This window comes from Suricata suricatta, chromosome 8, assembly GCF_006229205.1.
Source record: "Suricata suricatta isolate VVHF042 chromosome 8, meerkat_22Aug2017_6uvM2_HiC, whole genome shotgun sequence".
NCBI classification, from domain to species: domain Eukaryota; kingdom Metazoa; phylum Chordata; class Mammalia; order Carnivora; family Herpestidae; genus Suricata; species Suricata suricatta.
Genome location: NC_043707.1, coordinates 27,854,609 through 27,879,346, shown reverse-complemented (window position 1 = coordinate 27,879,346; position 24,738 = coordinate 27,854,609). Strand labels below are relative to the sequence as shown.

The window sequence follows — 24,738 nt, the reverse complement described above, 5'->3', positions numbered from 1 at the left end:
CTCTCTGCCGGGCCTGGTTAGAAGAAAGCGGCAAACATTTAGAGCTCTGTTTGGTAGTTTTCCTGCAAAGAAGTAAGTAAAATTTGATCCTTTGTGGAAAAGATTTTGAGGCCAAGAATAACATTTTCTCATACTTTTTGCAAAAGAAATTAGTTTTTTTTGTAGCAAAGAGCAGGGAAGACATTGGAAGATTCGGTCAAGTTCATAGCTGATCTTTTGATTTCCTTCTACGTATCACATAATACAAAACACCCCAAGAGTGATTATGAAATGGGTTAGTCTTTTATTAGAATGTGTGGTAAGATATTTTATTATCACAAATAATTAAATCCATCTCTCTGCATTTGTTCACATGTATAGATTGAACCTCATTATTTGTCGCTGGAGAGAAATGAGCTACCACTTTTTAATATGTTATAATCTGTTCCATCATTTTCTGGTTTGAAAATATTCCCCTAGACTTGTCTTTGTTCTTTTTTTTCTCTTGATGGTTAATGAGGTTGCTCTTATAAAATGTGTTTATCCTATGAAATCATTTATGGTCTAAAATAAGGTAGACTGATTAAAGAAGTTTTGACAAAGCAATTGTGCCCTTTTCCCTTGGCCTTAGTTTCAAAGAGTTAATAGTCGAGATTAATATAATAGATTGCTGGGATCTTTCATCACCACCCGGTTTTCTTTTTATATTCTTTTCAGTTCATTTTATGTAGTTCAGTTAACAATCAGCTTAAATGATGCCTATAGAAATAGCTAGGTTACATTAGCCTCCGAGTACAGTCCTTTTGTTTTTAATGTCATTGCTTAATGTTTTGAAAGAAAGGTTAACATATCAAGCATTTAAAATGCTTAGACCTGTGCTCGCTTCGGCAGCACATATACTAAAATGCTTGGACCCTTAAGTGCCTGGCTGGCTCAGTCCTTGCCAGTCTTGATGTGAGGGGTCATGATTTCAAGCCTCACCATGGGCATAGAGATTAATTTAAAATTAAGACAAAATGGTTTGACACTTCATAGGGGAAACGAGTGTCTTTCATTTTACCTTATACCAACTGGCATCAAAATACACTCAGGCTTCTAAAAATCTGGCAGTTGAAAAAGATGAGGTGGTTTTTTTCAGTCTGTTTTCAGAAGTGAAGGACAAATGTCTTAATGATAGCTCATATGTTTTCACAAATGTGTCTTTTTAGGTTGAACTTAATTACTTGATCATTTTTTATGGTCTCCTGACCATTTTTATAGCCACTTGGCCACTAATCCTTGTAGTAATTAAGTAAACCCAGATGACATGGGCAAGTTTTATTTTACCAGTCGTTTGTAACTTTAAAATCTTTTATGGTATGTTTCCTTTTGTTCTGGATTTGAACAGGGTTTCTACAGTGGCAGTCAACACATGGAAATTATAGTGTCATAAATCGTTCATGTGGTAACATTTCCCTGGAGCAGTATCCCTTAGACATGTAGCATTTTGGTCTTTCCCAGCTTGTAAATGGGTCCTGATGTGACTTAATCTGGTAGTAGTGACATTGGTGACTTTTTCTCCTATTGGTTACAATAATCAGTAAATGATCTCAGGTTACTAGAATATTTGTTGGCATCAGAGGAAGAACCCAAAGTCCACGAACCAGGGAGATGGCATCGATTGTCTTCTTTGATGCCGTGATAGGACTGAGATACAGGGATTTTAGTTTTCGGTCAGATTGTCCCTTGGACGTTGTACGCACATACAGAGCACATAAACATTATGTATGGCGGTCCCAGACAATGTTGTATATTTGGCCAGATTCGGTGGTGTGAGTTCAGGTTGGAATCTGATCTCTGCTGCAGTGTCGGGAGTGGTGTGACGTCGTTAAGTCACTTAACATTCCCTGAGCCGTTTTCTAGAGCTATTAGGTGAAAGTGAAAATGACCCTAAAAGGGGACCTGCAGTACACGAGTGGCATCTTTCGGTGACGGTCTTTAACACACTGGCTATTTCTTCTCTATTCCATATTTAGTTTCAGGTATACATTTCTTAGAGTGAGGTTTTTAGTAATTTGTGGATGAGCTTTAAGCAGAACTCTTAAGTACTGTGCCACGTGACTTTTTCAGGGGCTAGAACAAAGATGACAATGACACCTCTTATTGTATTCAGATGTCCTTAACTCTTGTATTAGCTTAAGTCCTAGCAGAGTTGAGCCACAGACCTGTCCCTGAAGAAGTTGGCATGAACTCACACTACAAACGTCCACAAACATCTTAAGTAGTCTGCATTCTGTACTGAAATTTTAATTGCTCATTTCCACTAGGTTTTGTCTTGCCTTAGTATTTCTGTCTCACAGATAACGTAGCCCTATTTCATTAATTCTCTCAGTCTCGTGTTTGTTCAGAGTGTTTGACGTGCAATTATCCCCCCCTCCCTGTTTGTGCATGCCTGGAGTTTGTGTAAGCAGCAGTATTTTTCTCTTCAAGCTGTATTTCTTCCCCCTTTTCTTATGTATTTGTATAGTTGTAGGTGTCTGTGTCTCTTAAAATCTTTTTCTTCAAAGGCTTAAAAGAAACTGTTACCCTAGGAACCGAGAGGAGTTAGGGGAGAAAGGAGATGTCATAAGGATGTGATTTGAAGTAAGCAAACGAAAGGAAATAAATTAAAGCCAAGGAAAGTGAGGGGCGTTCACCTGAGCACATCACACAGGAGTAGGGAACCTGTAGGTGCGCCTGGGAAGGAGTAGGCCAAGGGGGGGCCCCACCGATGGCTACTGCGAGCGTGTGTGACCTCCCCCCCCATCTTTTGAATGTTGAAAAATGAACAGACGGTGGCTGTAACTCCCTTAGACCGTCCCTCCAGTGATGACAGTTTTCTTTTTCAAGATGATGATTACTCTCCACCTACTAAGAGACCAAAGAGCAGCGAGCCACCCCAGCCGCCGGTCACAGAGCCAGCCAACGCGGGGAAGCGGAAAGTGAGGGAGTTCAACTTCGGTACGTTCTGGATCCAATACAGGCCTTTGCTCTCAGTTCCTGCAAACCCTTTCTGCTCCTGATAAAAGTTATAGCTCTTCTTTTTTGTTGGCGGCGGGTGGTGCTTTAAAATGTGTTACTGCCTTCGACTGATGTGAGGAAAACCACCGCCTCTGGAAGCAAGCTCACAGACATGGTTGACATGTGGTTTGGGTTGACCAAAGTCAGAGACATTGCATCTTCTGATACTAAGTACAGTTAGTGTTTTCGTGACTTGGTAATTGCGTCATTTTTCTTAGCATTAAAACCTTCCTTATTAAGATATATTTTATTCCTTGATTTTTCTTATCTGTCCTACCAGCAGGTAATCTAGCCAACCCCCCGTGGGTGATGTAGCTTTTTGAAGGGACTAAATGAAATAATGGTGGGACCAATTATATTTGGATCACAAATATAATAGTTAAAAAAAACATTTAACTTACACATTTTTTTAAATAGCATTGTAGTATTTTAATTTGTCATAGTCCTAAATTGAATTTATATAGGTAGTAGTAAGTTTACATGACACTCTAGTTTAGGTTACAACTATATGTAAATACTTTTTTCCACACAACTTAGACATGTTTTAGAAGGTTTCCTGAATGACCTTGGAGCCCTCCCTCTTTTTGGCCTCCACCTTATAGTGTTTAATTGGACTAGTCTTTTCTGTCCTGCCTTTCAGAAATTATCAGGCTAAAAAGAGGTATTCAGTATGAAGTGTTTCAAAAATAGACTGTAAAACATCTCTTATAATCTCTTATTAGACCAGTTCTAAGAACCACAAAAAAAGGGACAAGTTCTTAAGAAAGCAGTAAAATTATACAGATGGAGTTGGATTATTAGAAATTAGGACAAGAGTACCTGGCCGGCTCCGTCAGTTCAGTGTGTGACGCTGGATCTCAGGGTCGTGAGTTTTGAGTACTGCATTGGCCGCAGAGATTACTTAATAAAAAAATTAACTAGGGGGGTGGCTGGTGGCTCATTCGGTTAAGTGTCTGACTCTGGCTTAGGCCACAATCTCATGTTTCATGGGTTTGAGCCCCGCATCGGGCTGTGTGCCGACAGTTCAGAGCCTGGAGCCTACTTTGGATTCTGTGTCTCCCTTTCCCTCTGCTCCTCCCCTGCTCACACTCTGTCTCAAAATAATAAACATTGGGGGGAAAGTTAGAAAGAAAAAAATTAATTAGGATGTATTATGTAGAAAATAAGTCATCTCAACACAGCAGTGTCCCCAACAGGGAGGGATTCATCATTGAGATGTAACTGTAACTCCCAATTTTTCAGAGAAGTGGAATGCTCGAATTACTGATCTCCGTAAACAAGTGGAAGAGTTGTTTGAAAGAAAATATGGTAAGTCTGAACTCTGAATTCCAAAATTTGTGTAATAGTATGTTGAAAAGCTTTTTAAAAATGGGGTTACTTTTCATCCAGGCATTGTATGACAAACTCTGCTTCTCCCAGTAAAATGTGCCTTACTTGTGTATCTGTTCCTCACAAAGTCATGGATAGACTGCCCAAAAGTTACGGACCTTGTTTCCTAGATCCCTAGGAAGTTTAGGGCAAGTTTTCTTTTCATGGTTACCAATTTCGCATTTCCTTTAAAGATTTACATATTTGTTGGGTCTTGGACATCTAATTGAAGATAAAATTCTTACGTCATAGTCTTTCTTAATCCACTATGTTAAGTCCAGTATTCAACTAGATGTCCTTATTTGCTCTACTATTGATACATAATTGTTTAAGTTAGGTCTCACATTCTCCTTTTCTCATTATTCTACCCTACATCTGTCCTTAGATAGTGATCAACTAGTGTTATCACTGGCTGGTATTTATTTAAATGTTCACCTAAAAATAACAACCTTCATTGAAAAGTATCAACTATTTCTTGCTGTATTTTTATTTGGAGGATTCTTTACTTTGCAGTCCACTGACGGTCTATAAAATGGGCCAATATATTGAATTTTAACTTGAAAACTCTATTTTTAGGGTGCTCTCTGGTATCACTGAATTTCTTTGGGTGAATTTCTTATAAGATAAACTACACTGACATTATTGACTTTAAGAAACTTGAAATAATAGCTCCTGGATCCTTTTCATGGATGACAGGTGACCCGTCAGGGAACATTTAGAATGAGAGGAAGTTCAGTAATAAATTCAGTAACTTTCCCTTGAAGCATTCGCTTGTATCCTCCAGGACCTTTTAGTAGTTCTCCTTCTCCAGAAGCTATAGCTTCTTAGCCCATGGTTTTAATTGGCCCACTGTAAAGCAGAAGCTCCCATAACTTGCTCTACATTAAGCCCTGTCCCGTGCTGGTAAGATTACGGGCCCTGGGGACAGAATGCTTGGCCATTTCCCTTTGTCCTCCCCGAGCCTTGCTGTCCTCTGTTGTGAAACTGTCAGGAGAGCCCTAGATGTGGTGTGAAGATGTGGTGATGATAGTAGGTAGATAGCACAGAGTGTGTAAAGTGCTTCCTGTAAGAAGTGGTGGATAAGTACCAGGAAAGTGATTGTTGTTAGTAACAGTGTTATTACAGACTTGATGGAGTCCTGTTTCAAGCAAAAATAATTTTTGCTTCTCTTTGTGGGATTTATAAACTGCTATGATTGGAAATTATGTTTTTGTTGAAATGGTGATTTCATGATTTTGCATATGAGAGAATGATGCTTACCACCTATTACAGTATTAGAAGAACAATATTCACATTTTACAATTTGAAACCATTTTAATGGTTATTACCTTAAGGAAAGTTATGTTCATCATTCTGTGGGAATAGGATTTTCAGATGCACGATGTCAACAAAGGATGCTAACTGTAACTCCCTATTCAAGTGTGCTGTGGTCGACTTGAAACTAGATAACAAGTATTAATGTTCAGCAAACAGACTTTTACATAAATTACTAGGAAAGAGAGCAGGTGTTCTGCCGAGGGGGGATTCCTGCGGGAGCAGGAGGGAGGAAGGGGAGTCCACAGAAGTCATTTTCCTTTGGGGGCTCAGGGCGTTTTTGCCACATCCGTCCGTAGCGACTCTGCTGGTCTTGCGCACATTCGCTAGAAGGCGTTTTCTGTAACTCCACTGTGTTCGCCAATGGAAGCAGAAGCCTTTGCCAGAAGAGTGATCCATGCCTGCTCCTCAGTCATAGAACATTTGGCGTTTGTGTGACTCAGTATCAAAAGGTTCAACTGTGAAACTTTTAATACTGTCTTATCAGTGTGCCTTTCTTGTGGATGAGCTCAACCGATGCTTTTTAAAATCTTTTTATTCTGAAAATTTCCAAACAGAAAGAAAAGTAAATGCTATAAAGTTCCTCTATGTACCCACCACCCAGATTCAACAGCCTTTAACATTACAGTATTTTCCTTCTAGCCTGCTCTCTCTTGTCCCATCTCTGTGACGCAAGCTTATTTTAAATCTGCGATGTCCCAAGCATCATGTCATTTTAGCTCTAACAAGTCTGCATTTCATAATGGGGAGTTGAGGGGGCGCCTGACTGGCTCACTCCTTAGAGCGTGCTACTCTTAATCTTGAGATTGTGAGTTTGAGCCCTACCTTGGGCATAAAGCTTACTTTTAAAAAAAAATTCAAAAACGGGAGTTGGCTCAGAGGAAAGCATGGTCTTAATCTCAGTTCCACAGTCACACCCGGAAACACTGCATGTACTGCCCAGTGACGTTTACACGTACTCTATTGTCTAGAAAACCTGACCCTTTGTAGTTTGGTTGACGAATTCACTGAAGTCTTTCTCCTTCTATTTGATCTTAAGACTCCCCACGCTTTTTTTTTTTTTTTTCCTTACTCTATAGCTGCTGTATTACTTTACCTTTGGATAAATAAATCTTAGCAGAATACTTCCAATTAAAAAAAAATCTTTCACTTGAGTTATTTCATTAAAAAAATCTTTTCTGACACTAATGTTTACCATACTCTGTGTGTTAGCTGATGTTAACCGGTGTGTGTTTCTAGATTATATGTGGTTCGGATTTCAATAGAACATCTGGCTGCAGCTGCATTATCTCAGAATAATCCACTATTTGATTGCAGATTGGGTTAGAGTGCGGGCATCTTTCCTGTTCTTTTTCTTTTTATTGTTTTGTACTATTTTTCTTCTGCTGATTCAGTTACAGTAAGCAGAAGTAAAGATAAAGTCATGAAACTTACAGAGCAGTACATACTCAATTATTCTGTTATACAAACTGTGGTTAACCTGGTCATTTAATGATTTTTCCCTTCTCTTTTTATCCTTAAAGCTCAAGCTATAAAAGCCAAAGGTCCTGTGACGATACCATACCCTCTTTTCCAGTCACATGTTGAAGATCTTTATGTAGAAGGACTTCCGGAAGGAATTCCTTTTAGGAGACCATCTACTTACGGAATTCCTCGCCTTGAGAGGATATTACTTGCAAAGGAAAGGATTCGTTTTGTGATTAAGAAGTAAGACTCTTTGGACTCTTGTCTTTGTTCTTTAGCACACCTTTCTGTATTGTTGCCCAACATTCATTAACCTCTAGGACTATATCTTAATTAAATTTGAGTTATATACTGTTTTATTTACCACTTTTGTCTGTGGACAAGATTTTCATGGTCATGCCCAGAGCCAGCTCTTGGAACATGAATGCTTGCCCGCATGTGATTCGCCCATAGCAGTTGTGTTCTTTTTCCAGTTTGCTCCTCAGTAAAGGAGTAGAGTGTCAATGTATCAGTATAACATAAAAAGTGATATCATACCAATAAACATTAGCAAACAGTGTCTTGATTTTAGATCTGAATTTAAAAAAATTTTTTTTAATGTTTATTTCAGAGAGAGACAGTTGAGTCAGAGTGGGGGAGGGGTGCAGAGAGAGGGTGGGAGACAAAGAATCCGAAGCAGGCTCCAGGCTCTGAGCTGTCAGTACCCAGCCTAATGCAGGGCTTGAATTCACAAACTGAGATCATGACCTGAGCTGAAGTCGGACACTTAACTGACTGAGCCACCAGGTACCCTTAGATCTGAGTTTTTAAAAGCATATGTGGAAATATATGTAAGTTATAAAATTAAAAATCAGCGAGACCATGGGAGAATGCTGTAGGTTCCATAAGCCCTGGCATCAAGGCTCTGGCATAAAGGATCTAACCAGGAGCTCTCCTAAAAACATCAGCACAACAGCTGTGATTAGAAGCGTGAATGCTTCCACTTAAAAATGGCAGCCACATCACACATGCCCCCAGTTTCTGCTGGGGTCCTGTTATGGTTAAGTGAAAGGCTTATGAAATTGAAGACGTTCATTGACAGATTTCAGCTGATGAAGAAAGATGGAAACTTCCTGTTACACCCATGAAGCAAGTACTACACGTATTTATAAAGGGGAACAATTGGGGAATCGTTTTTTGGAAATTATAAAATATAATTGTGAAGATAAAAATTTTCACTTTAAAAGATGATGGTTAGTCTTGTAAATTGTAAACATTATATATATGAGACATGAAAACAGATGTTGAGTCCTTATCTAGTGACATCTGAAGTATCAAAAATGAGTAACTTGTTTTCCGAGCCAATAAAAATTATGGAGCAGGATAAGCATGAGATCAAGAAAGATATATACCTTGTCACACTTCATGATGTCTGAGTGCCCTAAGGATAAGGGGGGAAATCACTAGGTTTCAGGGAATATGACCGGGCTGTTCATGAGAAATGTGCCATCAGAGTGATGACAGCTTGCTTTACGCAGTAATGGATAGTGACACTGATACGCGATTCTTTCTGTTTTCTAAGTGCGGACGATGGGATCCTGCATCCAGTTCTGTAGCCAGCCAAACTTGACAAGCATTTGTGAAAGCAAACAGACTTTGTGACACGGAAGAGACGGGGTAGTGTTAGGACCTGCAGCGGGAAGGGACAGAAGTCCTTCAGTCAGTCAGTCCCATTAAGATGCTGGTCTCTCCTCACCAGGAAGTCAAAGTGAGGATGCTTAAGACTGGTGCTTGGAGCTCTGCTTCTGTTCTTCACCAGATTCTTCCTCGGGCTGATGGTTTCCTCGGACCAGTCGTGAACTGGACGGGGGAGCCTGGGCCTCACAGCCAGGCAGTGGATGGAGAAGAGACAGGAGCACCTGTGTTGCTCTTGGAGGGTGGCCTCATTTTCTCTGGTTGGAATTCTATCAAGTGCTTATTCCTCAACCAGGTACTGGCATGAGAAGGAAGTCGTTACAGGTTTAGGCTGAGCAGTACTCATCCCCCAGGGAGGGCCGATGGGTTCGCTTCTGCTGGAAGACATGGCTTTTATGTTAAGTCCTTCTATTGGGAATTAGTCATTTTGCATATTATACCTGATGTTTAAGCTTTCCCCTGACATAGCTTGAACTGTAAACGGTGAAGTGAATCAAAGTAGTGGAATCATCGTATTGTCATTTGTAGAAGTATTCAACTTCATTACTTAGGAACACTGGTACTGTTGGGAAAATGGGGAATTTAACAGCTACTTTGATCAGAGATCACAACCAAGCATGCTGGCCTTTGTATTGGTGTTCAGTAAGGGGATGACCGCTTTTAAGATGTAATGAAGGATGACTCAGGCAGTTAAGCAGCCGACTTCAGCTCAGGTCATGATCTCACAGTTCATGGGTTTGAGCCCCACATCGGGCTCTGTGCTGACAGCTCAGAGCCTGGAACCTGCTTTGGATTCTCTGTCTGCCTCTCTCTTCCCTTCCCCTGCTCGCAGTCCGTCTCTCTCTCTCTCTCAAAAATAAACAAACAAAAAATAAAAAATTTTAAAGATGTAACGAAGATTCAAAAAGACCCAAGAGGCACCACCAGATAATAAGTGAACTGTCCTCCGCAGAGAATAAGTGAACTGTCCTCCGCAGAGAGGACATTAGTTTTGCTTCAGGTGCCTTGTAGTTTCAAGATGCAGTAGACTCTGGAAATGGATCTGTAAACCAGATGGCAGCGCTATAAACCCCACAGCGCTGACCCGGGCCCAGAATCATCAACAAGGGTCCCATAATACGTTTATTATTTTAATTTTGGAATTGTAGATGTTATTGCACTTACCTTGGGCCCTGTGTGCTGCCCAATCCTGTCTCAAGTCCTTTCAGGATGCTTCTTCATGGCAGGCCGTCTTCCACTTTTGGAAGGGACTTCTTAAATAAGCCTGTCCCTAACAGTTACTGTGGTTAGTCTTGATATATGTAAAGTTTTTGATTATTCAGAAGGAATAATTCTATAGAGTTCAGCAAATGTTTTATCTGCTGTTCATTAATATTATTTAAATATCATAGATGCACTATTGACCCCATCGGATGCCACATTGCAACATTTCTGGGATAGTTGTTACCATAAGCAGGAGCCTGCTGATCTCTAAGCCAGGTCCCAACCACCCCCTGTCCCCCAGCAACCCCTGACTTTAGACCCTTACATCAAAATAAAATGATGGGATATAGAAGTTGGATTATGGAAATTCTGTGATCTAGAAATTGTTTCTTGGGAGGTTTTGTATTACCAACCCCTCCCCCCAAACTTGTAATCTGTCTTGCAAATGTGTTACTGTTAAATTATATTTATAGTATTTTTATAGCCAATTTATAGACATGTTGAAGTGAGGTAGTCTTGAATATAACGTAAACGCCACCAAAGGTACTTTTGGGTCAGAAAGTGAATGAAGGACACATGGTCCAAAAAGCACCTTATGAAACAATTTGCAATTACCATTTTGTTTGTTACTCTCTGGAAATCTCCAAAAATTAAGGTTTAATTGTGCTCAAGAGTCCAGAGTGTCTGTCTTTTTTTAAAACTGGCCTTCATGACTGAGTATCAAGTAAGTATTAGTAGTTACTACTTTTGCTAGATATTACCTGGTAAATACTTAGTACTTTTTCTCACCTTTCAGACATGAACTTCTGAATTCAACACGTGAAGACTTACAGCTTGATAAACCAGCTTCAGGAGGTAGGTCTCCAGTCTTTTTTCAAGCTGTGTGTCAGTGTTGGGGTGGAGGGGCCGGCTGGGCTCAGTCAGTGGAGCATGCCACTGTTGATCTCCGGGTCTTGACTTCAACACCCACATTAGGTGTAGAGATTACTTTTTAAAAAATAAAAACTGTGTCAACTCAGAACATTACTACAAGAAATACACAGCATGCAAACACTGTTCTCTGCTACCTAGAAGAAGCACTCAGTTTGTTCTAACCATCCATTATAAATAAGCGCGACACCCCACACTGGGTAGACTGAGGGGACAGTGCCTGGTCCACCTGTGAGGTGTGAACATGTTACGTGGCACAGTGTATCAGACCGTGTGTTGTTACCAAGTCTGTGTTGGTCACCTGACTCCTCACTTGTCATTATGCACATTACATGCAAGGGTTTACTTCTTAGAGCACAGAGCGATGCTGTCATCGCTGAAGTTTGTGAGCCGTGTTTCTGGGGCAGTACTAGTATGGTTGGTCCTTTTACTTTGGCTCTGGAGGCCCGGGGTGGGGAGGTAAACCGGAAGTCCGGTCCCTCCCAGCCGACAGGCCGGAAGGATTGCTGGTGTCCTCCCATCCCTACATTCATGGTCACACAGCTCACCGGCAGGCTGTTCCTGAGTGAGCTGAGCCCCCCTGTTCCCTGGCTGTGACCAGGACACGTGAGAGAACCTGTGTGAAGTGACTCCTCAGGGATTCGTTTCCATTTTCTCATGGTTTCATTCGTTCTTACTCTCATTCGTTCTTACTCTTTTTATTCAGTGTCAGCACTGTTTTTAAGAAACACATTCTGGGGCCGCCTGGGTGGCTCAATCGATTAAGCGTCCGGCTTCGGCTCAGGTCATGATCTCAGGTTCGTGGGTTCAAGCCCCGCGTTGGGCTCTGTGCTGACAGCCAGCTCAGAGCCTGGAACCTGTCTTCAGATTCTGTGTCTCCCTCTCTCTCTGACCCTCCCCTGCCCACCCTGTCCCTCTCTGTCTCTCAAAAGTAAACAAAATTAAAAGAAAGAAAGAAAGAAACACATTCTGAAATCTTAGAAGTAATCTTTTTTTTTAAAGTATCAGTTTATTTTTTTTAATTTATTTTTTTAATGTTTTATTGATTTTTGATACAGAGGGAGACAGAGCATGAGAGGGGGAGGGCAGAGAGAGAAGGAGACACAGAATCTGAAACAGGCTCCAGGCTCTGAGCTAGCTGTCAGCACAGAGCCTGACGCAGGGCTCGAACCCACAAACGTGAGATCTGACCTGAGCCGAAGTCGGAGGCTTAACCAACCGAGCCACCCAGGCGCTCCTAGAAGTAATCTTAAAACAGGGATGCCCGGCTGACTCAGTCGGTGGAGTGTGCGGCTCTTAAACTCAGGGTTGTGAGTTTGAGCCCCCCACCCCCCACATTGGGTATGGAGCCTACTTAAAATTTAAAAATTAAAGAAAAAAGCAAATCATCGAACAGAGTAGTACTGCCTAAGTTATAATAATAATAGTTAACCTGACATAGTAATTCCATCAGTCTGAGATTTGTGTCTCTATTCCTCGTGCAGTGAAGGAAGAGTGGTACGCCAGAATCACTAAATTACGAAAGATGGTAGATCAGCTTTTCTGCAAAAAATTTGGTAAGTCACATTTTCCCTACAACTAAACTGTATTACAAAATACATTTTCCCCGTGTTGCTTTTAGAAAGTAAAACAGTGACTATGACTCCCATCTGCTTTTTGTAATCGGTGAATCGGGATTATTTAGGGGAGAGGACAGCCCTTGAACTCCTGCCCAATGGACTCCTGCACGCGGCATTGATGATACAGCCCAGGGCATCTCGCCATCTTGGAGTCCTTCTTCAGGCCCTGAGCAGATCTTGCTGTGACCTTTTGTAGGAAAGCAGGCCTTCGGTCACAGTCTGTCACTGGAGGGCTGGGTACTGGGAACCTCAGAGTGACCCACACTGTTTTCATCTGGTTTCCCGGCCTTGCTGGCTTGCGCCCCAAAACACATGGCCGTGCTTGGGTTGATATGTCGCTGCAGCATCTTTTGTTCCCTAGGATTGCTCCTTTGCTCTGTCCCACCTCTCAGTGGCCTGTCCCTCCAGTGGCAGCCCTAGGAGTGACCCTGGATTTCATGATGGTCACAAGGGCCTCCTGCTGACTGTCCTTTTAGTCTGTCTCACATCCATACCTCTCCTCTTGGGCTGCTGTCCCTCAGCTGGGAAAGCCAGCACCATCAAGCAGCTAGATTTTAGTCTCTTTGAAAACAAAAAATAGAAGCCTATCCCTTCCCTGTTTTCCATTCCATGGCCTCCCTTTGTTCTTGGAATAAGCCCATCAGTCCTTGGTGATGGCCACCCTGCCTGTCTTCTAATGTGCCCTTCTGACTTGCTCACCTCCTATCAGTGGTAATGACCATCTCCCTGTCCTTTAGTTTTCCAAGGTCATGCCCTCCTGGGGAGGACTGCTCCGCTGCCACCTCAGATCTTTCCGTGCTTCTCCTTTACGTGTACGGTTCCGTTTCAGTGTGGCTGCCCTGGCGGGGTCTTCCCTGGGTCACCCATCTGCCGTGCCCCATACCTCATCACGCTTTCCCTCCACACAGCACCAGTGTTGTCCTCAGCCTCCCTCTACAGCACCCCAGATAATGACAGCCGGGACCCTGTGTGTCTCATCCACCGCTGGACCCGTGCTTGGAGCCGGAGCACAGGTTCTGAGTAACGCTGTCTCAAGTGCACCCAGGGCCATGAGAAGTCGCTGAGCCTCTGGGTCGGACAGCATGTGTTCGAATCTCTGAGTCTGATCCCTGAGAAGAATGGCAAAGGGGCGTGGGGGTGGGGAGCTGGCACAGGCCCAAGAACTGTTCTGTGGAAGAATCCATTTGCGTTTTACCACAAAAAAGCCAAGACTCCTGGGTGTTTGCCCCGCGGGTTCCAAGAGGGGCTTCAGGCACTGAGTCTTAAAGGCCCGATAAGCCAGCCTTTGGGTGCAGCTCAAATGGCAGCTACAGACTTCGGTCCCTGATTAGGTGTTGTGTGAAGGATCCGTATACTTCCTGTTTACCTGAAAGTTGAAGGCATTGGGGGCAAGTTCGGATTTAAGTTTTTCCTCCTCATCCGTGTCCTTGACTACCCAACATGAATACAGGACCTCAGTGACGCGTTCTCTCCTCTTACACCTGGTTGGAAGTCAGTGAATGAGCTAGGAACTAAAGAATCTTAAGCACTTTAAAAGTCAGTATATTTCTGAGGCACCTGGGTGGCTCAGTCAGTTAAGCGTTTGACTTCGGCTCAGGTCGTGATCTCACAGTTTGTGGATTCGAGCCCCTCGGCGGACTCTGTGCCGACAGCTTGGAGCCTGGAGCCTGTGTTAGATTCTCTGTCTCCGTCTCTCTCTCTGTCCCTCCACTGTGCATGCTCTGTCTCTCAAAAATAAATAAAACGTCAAAAAGAACAAAATTTTTAATTAAAAAAGTCAGTGTATTTTCCAAGGCATTTAGTAAAATGAATCAGATGAAGAACATTGTTCATCATTAGAGAAGCCATCATAGTGTCCTTATAGTTCATGAGTATCTGCACAAACAGGCTTAACCTTTGCCCTCGTGTGTGGGACTGGAAGATGAGCTTGAGAAAACAGCTGGCCAAGCCTGTTAGCACCATTGATGCTTGCCAGGCAAGCTGACTAGAAGGAGGAGGCTGTTGACGAGCCCGTGTACTTACGTGAAAAGTGGCCAGTGGAACAGACTTTGGTGTTGTGTCAGAGTTAAGAAAATGGGTAAGGACTTATGTGTCATTACAGTATAAACTGTAAGTCTGGCTCTTTCTGTTTTTGCTAACAGCCGTAGGTGAGTCTGGTACTGTAGCTACTTGAGAGAGATTTGCTGCTTCATTTAAGGTTCCCGAAGGGAAAAGAAGAACGCTTATGCTTTCTAGAAGTATCAAGCATCATATGTCTTGAAAATTTCCCTCCCCGGCGGCATAATCTGTTTTAGGCATCCGGCACCTGTGAACGCCCAGGCTGCAGGTGCTAAGAGCCCAGTGGGTCAGGAGGCAGTGAGGGTCCCCTGTCCCCCAGATGAGGGAAGGGTGCCCCACAGAGCAGCAAGTGAGCACTTCCCATGCACGACGACGTTAAGTGCCTCCGGAGAAACGGGAAACAGAAGCCAGGCGGACTGGTACCTTCTGCGGAGGAGGCCTCACTGACCACCAGCCCGTGCAGCTGGCCGTCCCCTCCCATAACTTCTGCTCTTTCTGTCTCCAGTCCAGCACTTGGGTCTTTGTTATTTCACAGGAAGTGTGTTAGAGTTACGAGCATAGTTTTTTGTTAATGTATTTCACCAAATAATTATTATTATATATCATATCATATGCTAGATTTCTCCCAGGTTCAGTGTGAAAGCTTTACCATATTTCTTAATGGAATGTTTCTTTTAACAATCATGATTTTGTGTGGTTTTTCAAATATATATACTTTGCTTTTATATCAAAAAGGTCTAGGGACCCCTGGATGGCTCAATCAGTGAAGTGTCCAACTTTGGCTCACGGTTCAGAAGTTCAAGCCCCACATCGGGCTCTGTGCTGTCAGCTCGGAGCCTGCTTCAGAGTCTTTGTCTACCTTTCTCTGCCCCTCCCCAGCTTGCATGCGCACACTCTCTCTGAGCCCTTCTGATTGATGCTAATTAAATAAGGAAAGAGAAGGGCTTTCTATTAGAGCTCTGTTCAGATGTGTTTTCAGAGCAGAATCCTTTTTATATTTTAAGATTCTAATTCTACACCTATTCAAAAGTAGAAAAACTGTGCAGTGTGTTCCCATATAGCTATTTCTCAGGTTCAGGGGTCTTAGAGTTTCCCACACTGTTCCTCTCGCCCTGTCTTTCCTTACTAGGAGCATTATACAGCACATCCCAGGCCTGTGTCATCTGTGTCGTGTTCAGTGTGCCTCCATGCGTAGTGCTTCATTGTCTTCCACAGCCACAGTGTCACCGTCACACCTGACACAGTTAGCTGTTCCTTCGTATCCGCTCCTGCCCAGTCCTTTTTTGAATTCCCTCATTCACCTGAAAAGTACCTTTAAAAGTTCTTACTTTGAATCTGGATCTAAACAAGATTTGTGCATTAGCTTTTGTTGATACGCTTCCTTTCATCTAAACCAGTCTCTGCTTGCTATTTTTATTTCCTGTTCCGTGAAGTCCTTGAGGAAGTTATTTCCTTTTAAAATGCCACACTCGTGTGGTTTCAGGGGTAAAGAACATCGATCTCACGGTTGCGGTACCAAGTAAAAGTATAGCCTGAAATCACTTTGTGCTCTGGAGCTAGAAACGGATGGTCCCCTGCTCCGAACATGAAGTAGCAGAAGCCTCCCTCTAAATATTTGAAAAAGTAGTACTGAAGTTACATTCTTTACCCTCTGTGGTAGGATTCTTGTCCTTTTACCTCTCAAGACTGAAAGTTCTTTTATGGGACCGTAGCGCTGTAACCAAAGGTTGTCTTAGGATCAGGAGACGCCATTCCACCAAAACTTACCTCACGATCACGAGCCACTTACAGCTTGTGTTGGCTGTGTGGGGTCTATTTCAGCAGTTAGTGTGTGTGTTTCCAGACTTGACTTTGCTTTTCAGAAAGTTGACCTGTACCTTGCTTTGGATCTTTCTCGCCTGTGATGTCCACAGAAACTGAGTTTCCCGCATTGTTTTCTCTTTTGTAAAGCTGAGGCGTTGGGGAGCTCGGAGGCCAAGGCTGTGCCTTACCAGAAATTCGAGGCACATCCTAATGACCTCTACGTGGAAGGACTACCCGAAAACATTCCTTTTAGAAGTCCCTCGTGGTATGGGATCCCGAGGCTGGAGAAAATCATTCAAGTGGGCAATCGAATTAAGTTTGTTATTAAAAGGTAAGATGGTAATTTCCAGAAACAAATGTAATGTCCTTAAGAAAAGATGTATGGGGCGCCTGGGTGGCTCAGTCGGTTAAGCCTCCGGCTTCGGCTCAGGTCAGATCTCACATTCGTGGGTTCGAGCCCCACGTCAGGCTCTGTGCTGACCGCTAGCTCAGAGCCTGGAGCCTGCTTCCGGTTCTGTGTCTCCCTCTCTCTCTGACCCTCCGCCTCTCATACTCTGTCTCTCTCTGTATCAAAAATAAATAAAACATTAAAAAAATTTTTTTTTAAAAAGTATAACTTTCATCAAAGTGGGTCTTTCGTTTCTCTCTCAGATGGACTTACTCTCCATATTAAAACTTCAGGTGTATTGTATTTAGATTCATTCATCATGCAACTACCAGAGAGACAAAAGTGGTTCCAATGGGAAACCCTGTCCTTGGGAGGCTTATTGTAGAGATACATGCAGTAAGGTATACTGGGTGCTCTGGGGGAGGAGGTAAGGGTGGCAGGTGGATCGGACAGTTGTGCATGAAGACTAGAGGGAAGGGGCTTCTAATAAAAGGACCAATAAAAGTAGAGGAGGGGTCACATAACTGCATCATTCTGTGTGGGCCTGGTGGTGCCTTGTGGGTGTGGCATGGTAAGCCAGGGTGACGTGGGCACGAGGGTGGAGACCTTCTCTCCTGCACTGTCAGTGGAGTAATTAAAAGGGCTTAGGGGCCCCTGGGTGGCTCAGTCGGTTAAGCATCTGACTTTGGCTCAGATCACAATCTCGCAGTTTGTGAGTTCGAGCCCAGGATCAGGCTGTGTGCTGACAGCTCAGAGCCTGAAGCCTGTTTCAGATTCTGGGTCTCCCTCTCTCTCTGTCCCTCCCCAACTCGTGCTCTGTCTCTCTGTCAAAAATAAACATTAAAAAAAAATTTTTTTTTTAACTGTTTAAAGCCAGTTCCACTTTAAATATTTTGGTGGGATTCCTGCGTAGGGCTCAGTCAGTTATAGCATGTAACTCTTGATCTCAGAGTTGGAAGTTCCAGCCCAGTGTTGGGTGTAGAGCTTACTTTAAAAATAAAAATAGTAAGGGCACCTGGGTGGCTCAGTTGGTTAAGCATCCGATTTCGGCTCAGGCCATGACCTCTTGGCTTGTGGATTCGAGCTGCGTGTTGGGCTCTGCGCTGTCAGCACAGAGGCTACGATGGATCCTCCTTTTCTCTCTCTGCTCCCCCCCCCCACTCATGCTTGCTTGATCACGTACTCTGTTTCCTTCTGTCAAAAATAACTGAAAACTTAAAAAGTTATTGTGAATAAAAATAATAATTTGGATTTCCATTTTAAAAGGATCCTTCTGGCTTGAGTTTGGAGGTAGCAGAATGGATGATTGGAGGGCGGGAGAGAGGGTGCGGCAGGGCTGTCTTTACTGCAGAAGGTGCGGCAGGAGTGGACCTGTATCTCTAGCTTTCTCTCTGGGGCCTGGGCCTTTGTGTCCTCACTGGGTCGCAACGGGTAAGGGAGAGGGATCTTTGGGAGAACGCGGGTAAGTTTCTCTAGCTGTATTATGGTGTTCGTCTGAGGGTTTAGAAACAGCAGGTTGAACTGTTTTGGGCAAAAACGCAAGTGTTTTGCATAGTTGAACGTCGGATGCCTTTGAAGACATACAGGTTCTATACCTGAAGCTATGAAAATTGCTGTTTTCAAAATAATTGAGTCCACAGAATGACTTTCCCCCATTGGAAATGAAGGCAGACTGATCCATGTTGGAAATCTTCGGCAGTGCACAGCCGCATCGGGAGGGCCATCCAGCCGGCCCTGCGGGCTCTCGTTACTAACCTGCACCACGTTCTTACAGGCCGGAGCTTCTGACGCACAGCACCACCGAGGTCACGCAGCCCAGAACGAATACCCCAGGTAAGAGAGTTGTGAATTCCTTTTGAAAACTTAGGTGGGTGTTTTTTAAGCTTTTTGACAATCTTTTAAAGTGATGTAGGTGTCTTTTCTCCCTTCCCCTAAATCGTATCTGGACTCTCACTGGTGGCACTCCCTGATTTGTCCATGCAAACCTGGGGAGTCCGGCTGTGAGTTTAGATCAGTGGGGTTCAGTAGAACCTCACAAATGCAAGCCACCTGTGTCATTTTGAATTTTCCAGTAGCCAGCTCTGTGTATCCGGCTGTAACCCGTGTAAGTAAACACATGAAGAGTTTGTACTGCACGGGGAGCACATCCCACTGCAGCGAGCCACGTTCGAAGTACTCAGCCGTCCGTGCGGCAGGTGTAGCCGTCCGTGCAGAGCCCGGCCTTTCTCTTTATTCCCACGACCCCTGTTGTCCCAACGCACCTGCAGTGATTCAAGCAGCTGCGCTGACCTCACGGCCTGACAAAACTATGGGGTCTCAGGCCCAGCTGTGTGAATGGTTTTGTTTTCTCCATTGGAGCCATAAGGCAGCCTTTATTTCTTTGCCATCGTTTCGGTTACCACTGCATAAGGCCGGAAAAAGTGACCCCAGCTCCCATACCTTCTGCAGCCTTACAGACTTCTGTTGTCAGGAGCTTGTGGACGTTTCTGAATTTGGCCAGCTAATTGTTCTGGTAAACATTACAGTCAGATGGCGTATAAGATGTCTGTACCAAACTACAGATCCTTTAGGGGCGCCTGGCTGGCTCCATCAGTGGAGCATGTGACTCTTGATCTTGAGGTTGTGAGTTTGAGTCCCACTTTGGGTGTAGAGTTTACTTAAAAATAAAAGTCTTTTAAAACAATTAATTAATTAATTAATAAAAGTCAAAAATTGATCCTTCAGCTCTGAGGGTGCCTGGAGGCAACTCGTGAAGGTCACTTGTAGGCCTGGGAGATTGTGAAGCCATTTGTGTTTATAATGGCATGCAAAGTGCTTGGGAAATACCTCACAAGGGAAGCAATTCTCCTGTGCCCAGAATCTGTGGGGGATACAATGTAATCAGTGAGTGTCAGAATCCACACAACGATCTCCTCAGTGTGCAGATTGAGGCAAAGAAACAGAGTATTGGTAATGACCTGAAGATTGGAGATGGCCTAGAGATTTGCTGAGAGAAGTAATGGAAAGAAAAGTATTCGCGAAAGTCAAACTGGATTAATGTGGATTAGCGTGAATATGATGGAAGTCGCTGTGCGAGTATTCATTTCTCCAGGTGTACGTCAAATTCAGGGTTACGATTATTGTGATCGCTTCTTAACAATCCTGACCGTGACCGCAAACCTCAGGATGTTCAGTGTGTACCCGACACCACAGACTGAGGGCTCCCGTTTTCAGCACTCCTTGACCCGTTGTCTTCTGACATAGATAGTTGTTGAAAAACCTATCATCAAAAGAAAAATCTCGGTGATCTGAATCATTAATAATACTTGACCTTCCACCGCTCATAGGAGACCTTGGGAAGCATTAAAGTTGTCCAATGTCTGCCAGTGAACCAGCACTGGGCTTTTACTGGGCCAGGTCCAGTCCCATCACGTGACAGAAGTTTTGTCATTAGAGAGTTTTGCCTTTACAGAGGTCTACTTAATTCTTGGAATGACACAAAATTCGATAAGAGTTACAGGCTTAAACACACTCTGGGGGCACTTTGCCCTCACTTGTGTAAAAGATTTGCATCATGTCACGTGTGAGAAAGTCCTGAAGTTAGCCAGGTAATTGAGCTTTGAAGGGGCAGAATGGAAAGGGTCACTTGATTCCTGCGGGGAGTAACTCAGAGATCTTTTTGCATTAGGTACCAGCTGTTCTTTTTTTTGAAGATTTTTTTTCTCTTTTATAGTTTATTGTCCAGTTGGTTTCCATTATGTAACACCCAGTGCTCATCCCCACAAGTGCCCTCCTCCATGCCCATCACCCCCTTTCCCCTCTTCCTCTCCCATCAGCCCTGAGTTTATTCTCAGTATTGAAGAGTCTCTCATGGTTTGCCTCCCTCCCTCTTCCCTACTATTTTATTCCCTTCCCCTCCCCCATGGTCCTCTGCTAAGTATCTCCTGTTAGACCTATGAGTGCAAACATATGGTATCTGCCCTTCTCCGCCTGACTTATTTCACTTAGCATGACACCCTGGAGGTCCATCCATGTTGCTACAAATGGCCATTTTTCATTCTTTCTCATTGCCATGCAGTACTCCATTGTATATATAAACCACATCTTCTTGATCCAGTCATCAGGTGATGGACATTTAGGCTCTTTCCATGATTTGGCTATTTTTGACAGTGCTGCTATGAACATTGGGGTGCATGTGCTCCTATGCATCAGCACTTCTGTATCCCTTGGGTAAATTCATAGCAATGCTATTGCTGCATCATAGGAGAGTTCTAGTGTTAATTTTTTGAGGAACCTCCACACTGCTTTCCAGAGCGGCTGCACCAGTTTACATTGGCACCAACAGTGTAAGAGGGTGCCCATCTCTCCACACCCTCACCAGCATCTATAGTCTCTTGATCTGTTCATTTTAGCCACGCTGACTCGTGTTGAGGTGGTATCTCAGTGTGGTTTTGATTTGTGTTTCCCTGATGATGAGTGATGCTGAGCATCATTTCATGTGTCTGTTGGCCATCTGGATGTCCTCTTTGGAGAAGTGTCTGTTCATGTCTTCTGCCCATTTCTTTGCTGGATTATTTGGTTTTAGGTGTGGCATTTGGTGAGTTCCTTACAGATTTTGGATACTAGCCCTTTATCTGACATGTCATTTGCAACTGTCTTTCCATTCTGTCGGTTGCCTGTTAGATTTATTAATTGTTTCCTTTGCAGTGCAGAAGTTTTTATCTTGATGAGGTCCCAATAGTTCATTTTTGCTCTTGATTCACTTGCCTTTGGGGATATGTCGAGTAAGAAATTGCTGTGGTTGAGGTCAAGGAGGCTGTTTCCTGCTTTCTTCTAAGGTTTTCATGGTTTCCCGTCTCACATTCAGGTCCTTCATCCATTCTGAGTTTATTTTTTGTATGGTGTACAAAAATGGTCCAGTTTCATTCTTTTGCATATTGCTGTCCAGTTCTCCGAGAGCCATCTGTTAAAGAGGCTGTCTTTTTTCCATTGGATACTCTTTCCTGCTTTGTCAGAGATTAATTGGCCATACATTTGTGGGTCCAGTTCTATTCTAGTCCATTGGTCTTTGTGTCTGTTTTTGTGCCAATACCATACTGTCTTGATGATGACAGCTTTGTAGTAGAGGCTAAAGTCTGGGATTGTGATGCCTCCCGTTTTGGTTCTCTTCCTCAGTATTACTTTGGCATTCGGGATCTTTTGTGGTTCCATATAAATTTTAGTATAGTTCTAGCTTTGAGAAGAACGCTGGTGCAACTTTGATGGGGACTGCATTGAATGTGCAAATTGCTTTGGGTGGTAATGACATTTTCACAATGTTTATTCTTCTGATCCATGAGCACGGAATGTTTTTCCATTTCTTTTTGTCTTCTTCAATATCCTTTATAAGTTTTCTGTAGTTTTCATCATACAGATCTTTTACATATTTGGTGAGGTTTATTCCTAGGTGCAGTTGTGAATGGGATCAGTTTCTTGATTTCTCTTTTTGTTGCTTCATTTTTGGTGTATAAAAATGCACCCGATTTCTGTACGTTGATTTTGTACCCTGCAGCTTTGCTGAATTCATGGATCAGTTCTGAAGGCTTCTGGTGGAGTCTGTCAGGTTTTCCATGTAGAGTATCGTGTCATCTGTGAAAAGTGGAAGTTTGACTTCCTCTTTGCTGATTTTGATGCCTTTTATTTCCTTTTGTTGTCTGATTGCTGATGCTAGGACTTCCAGCACTATGTAAAACAGCAGTGGTGAGAGTGGACACCCCTGTCGTGTTCCTGATCTCAGTTTTTTCATAAAAGGCTTTATGATATTTAAGTAAGTTCCTTCTATCCCCACTTTCTCGAGGGTTTTTATTAAGAAAGAATGCTGTATTTTGTCAAATGCTTTTGCTGCATCTATCCATGGGATCATATGGTTTTCATCTTTTTTGTTGTTGTTAATGTGATGTATCACATTGATTGATTGATTTGCAAATACTGAACCAGCCCTATAACCCAGGAATGAATCCCACTTGTTCATGGTGGATAATTCTTTATATATGTTGTTAGATTCGATTTGCTAGTATCTTAAGTATTTTTGCATCTGTATTCATCAAGGATATTGGCCCCATAGTTCTCTTTTTTTTGCTACCTACCAGCTGTTCTAAGGAGGTGTTGGGTGAGGCAGAAACTGGGTAGGTGAACCAGAAACCCTTGACCTTGGAGAAGGGGAGTCTAGGTGTCTTGGTAGTAATAATTCAAATTACTTGGTTTTTACCAAACTTATATCCTCTGGCTGAATGGTTGAGCCACACCATATTAAACCCTTGAGATGCTAGGTTTTATTTTAAAAGAAGTTTGTTTTTAATGTTTTTATTTATTTTTGAGACAGAGCATGAGAGGTTGAGGGGCAGAGAGAGAGGGAGACACAGAACTGGAAGCAGGCTCCAGGCTCTGAGCTGTCAGCACAGAGCCTGACATGGAGCTTGAACCCACAACCATGATCATGACCTGAGCTGAAGTTGGAGGCTTAACCTACTGAGCCACCCAGGCGCCCCTTAAGGGAACAGTTTGAAAGTACTTTTACAATAAGGGTAAACTGTGTTGTTGGAAGGTTTTCCAAAACCACCGACCCTGAGCAGTGTTTCCAGAACTTCCTCAGCATCTCCCACTGCCTTTGTCTGAAGACACAGACCACTTCCACACTGAATGTGATGCTTGCTCACTACTTTCCCCACTCTTCTCCCTTCCTCTCCCTCCCTCCCTCCCTCCCTCTCTCCCTCTCTCTCTCTCTCTCTCTCTCCTTCCCTCCTTTCTTTATCCAGCCCCTCCTGTCACCCTCCATTGCCTCCAAGGCTCTCTCCACCCACAGCTCCACCAAATAAGCCCTGAGTGTTTGTTCAAGTAAGTGACTACCTATGTGTCTTCCATAATGGCCCATTTCCCCTATATTTTTATTTACATTTGAAAGAGGATGGTTGTCCGGGCACCTGGCTGGCTCAGTCAGTGGAGTGTGTGAATCTCGAGCCCCATGTTCTGTATGGAGCCTACTTAAAATAAAAATTAAAAACAAAAAAAAATTTTTTAAGGGGATTGGTTGTCTTGTAAATAGGGGTGAAGAAATAACTCAGATTGTAGATGTGTTTGGTGACATCTCCCTAATCCTTTTAACGTGTATTCCTACCGTTTATTTCTGTGAATAATGAAGCTTTGCTCTGTGGATTTCTAGCTACACATCCATTTGATAAAACAAGGAATGTCTGTATAGAAAGCAAATACAATTGAAGCGGTTTGGGTTGAACCTGGCATAGGAAGCCTGCACCCGCACCCGGCTGGTCCCGGACCTGTCAGGGGCCCGTGCTGTGTCTCCAAGGATGCGGCACGCGTAGACCACTCGCTGAGCACTCTTCCACACACGTTCTGTACTGACAGTGTGAGCTGATCCTTGAATTCCGTCTTCCTGGAGTTCTTCTGCTGTTTGAGAGGCCCAGGAATCCTTCTCCCGAAGACCCAAGGTTTTCGTTAATGAAATCGAATTAAGAGTGTTTCTGGATTGTGCTCCCCAGACTGACCCGGTGTTGTATGAGATACTCCTCAGTCTTTTAAAAAAGACCATCACTGGCCAGAGCAGCATCCAGCCTAGTTGTGTGTCTGCACCAAGAAGGAAACATCATTACTTACATTTATTTTTGCTTTCTAGTCAAAGAAGATTGGAACGTCAGAATTACCAAGCTACGGAAGCAAGTGGAAGAGATTTTTAATTTGAAATTTGGTAAGTAAAACCCAGTGGCTATGTCTTAGTTTAGACACCTAAGTGAGGGGGCACAGTTCTGAATGAATTATAGCACGTCAGGACCTACAGAAGGAACGTCCCAGAAACTGGGTTTATTGCGTTTCCCTCGGATTCAGGTGTGTGGTGTGTCCGAATGGGAGAGGTCGGGAGGAGCTGGG

The 24,738-nt window shown here is 43.3% G+C and overlaps 1 protein-coding gene across 6 annotated transcripts in view; it reads left to right on the top strand.

Annotated features, from left to right (window-relative positions):
* The window catches only part of GTF2I (general transcription factor IIi), a 107,812-nt gene that overhangs the window by 64,814 nt on the left and 18,260 nt on the right, over nt 1-24,738 (top strand). For all 6 annotated transcript variants that reach the window (XM_029949806.1, XM_029949803.1, XM_029949805.1 and 3 more), the window contains 8 exons: nt 2,848-2,958; nt 4,261-4,326; nt 7,224-7,407; nt 10,838-10,896; nt 12,456-12,527; nt 16,599-16,782; nt 18,614-18,672; nt 24,488-24,559. In XM_029949806.1, coding sequence (XP_029805666.1) covers nt 2,848-2,958; nt 4,261-4,326; nt 7,224-7,407; nt 10,838-10,896; nt 12,456-12,527; nt 16,599-16,782; nt 18,614-18,672; nt 24,488-24,559 — 807 coding nt within the window. The remainder of the gene's footprint in view (nt 1-2,847; nt 2,959-4,260; nt 4,327-7,223; nt 7,408-10,837; nt 10,897-12,455; nt 12,528-16,598; nt 16,783-18,613; nt 18,673-24,487; nt 24,560-24,738) is intronic.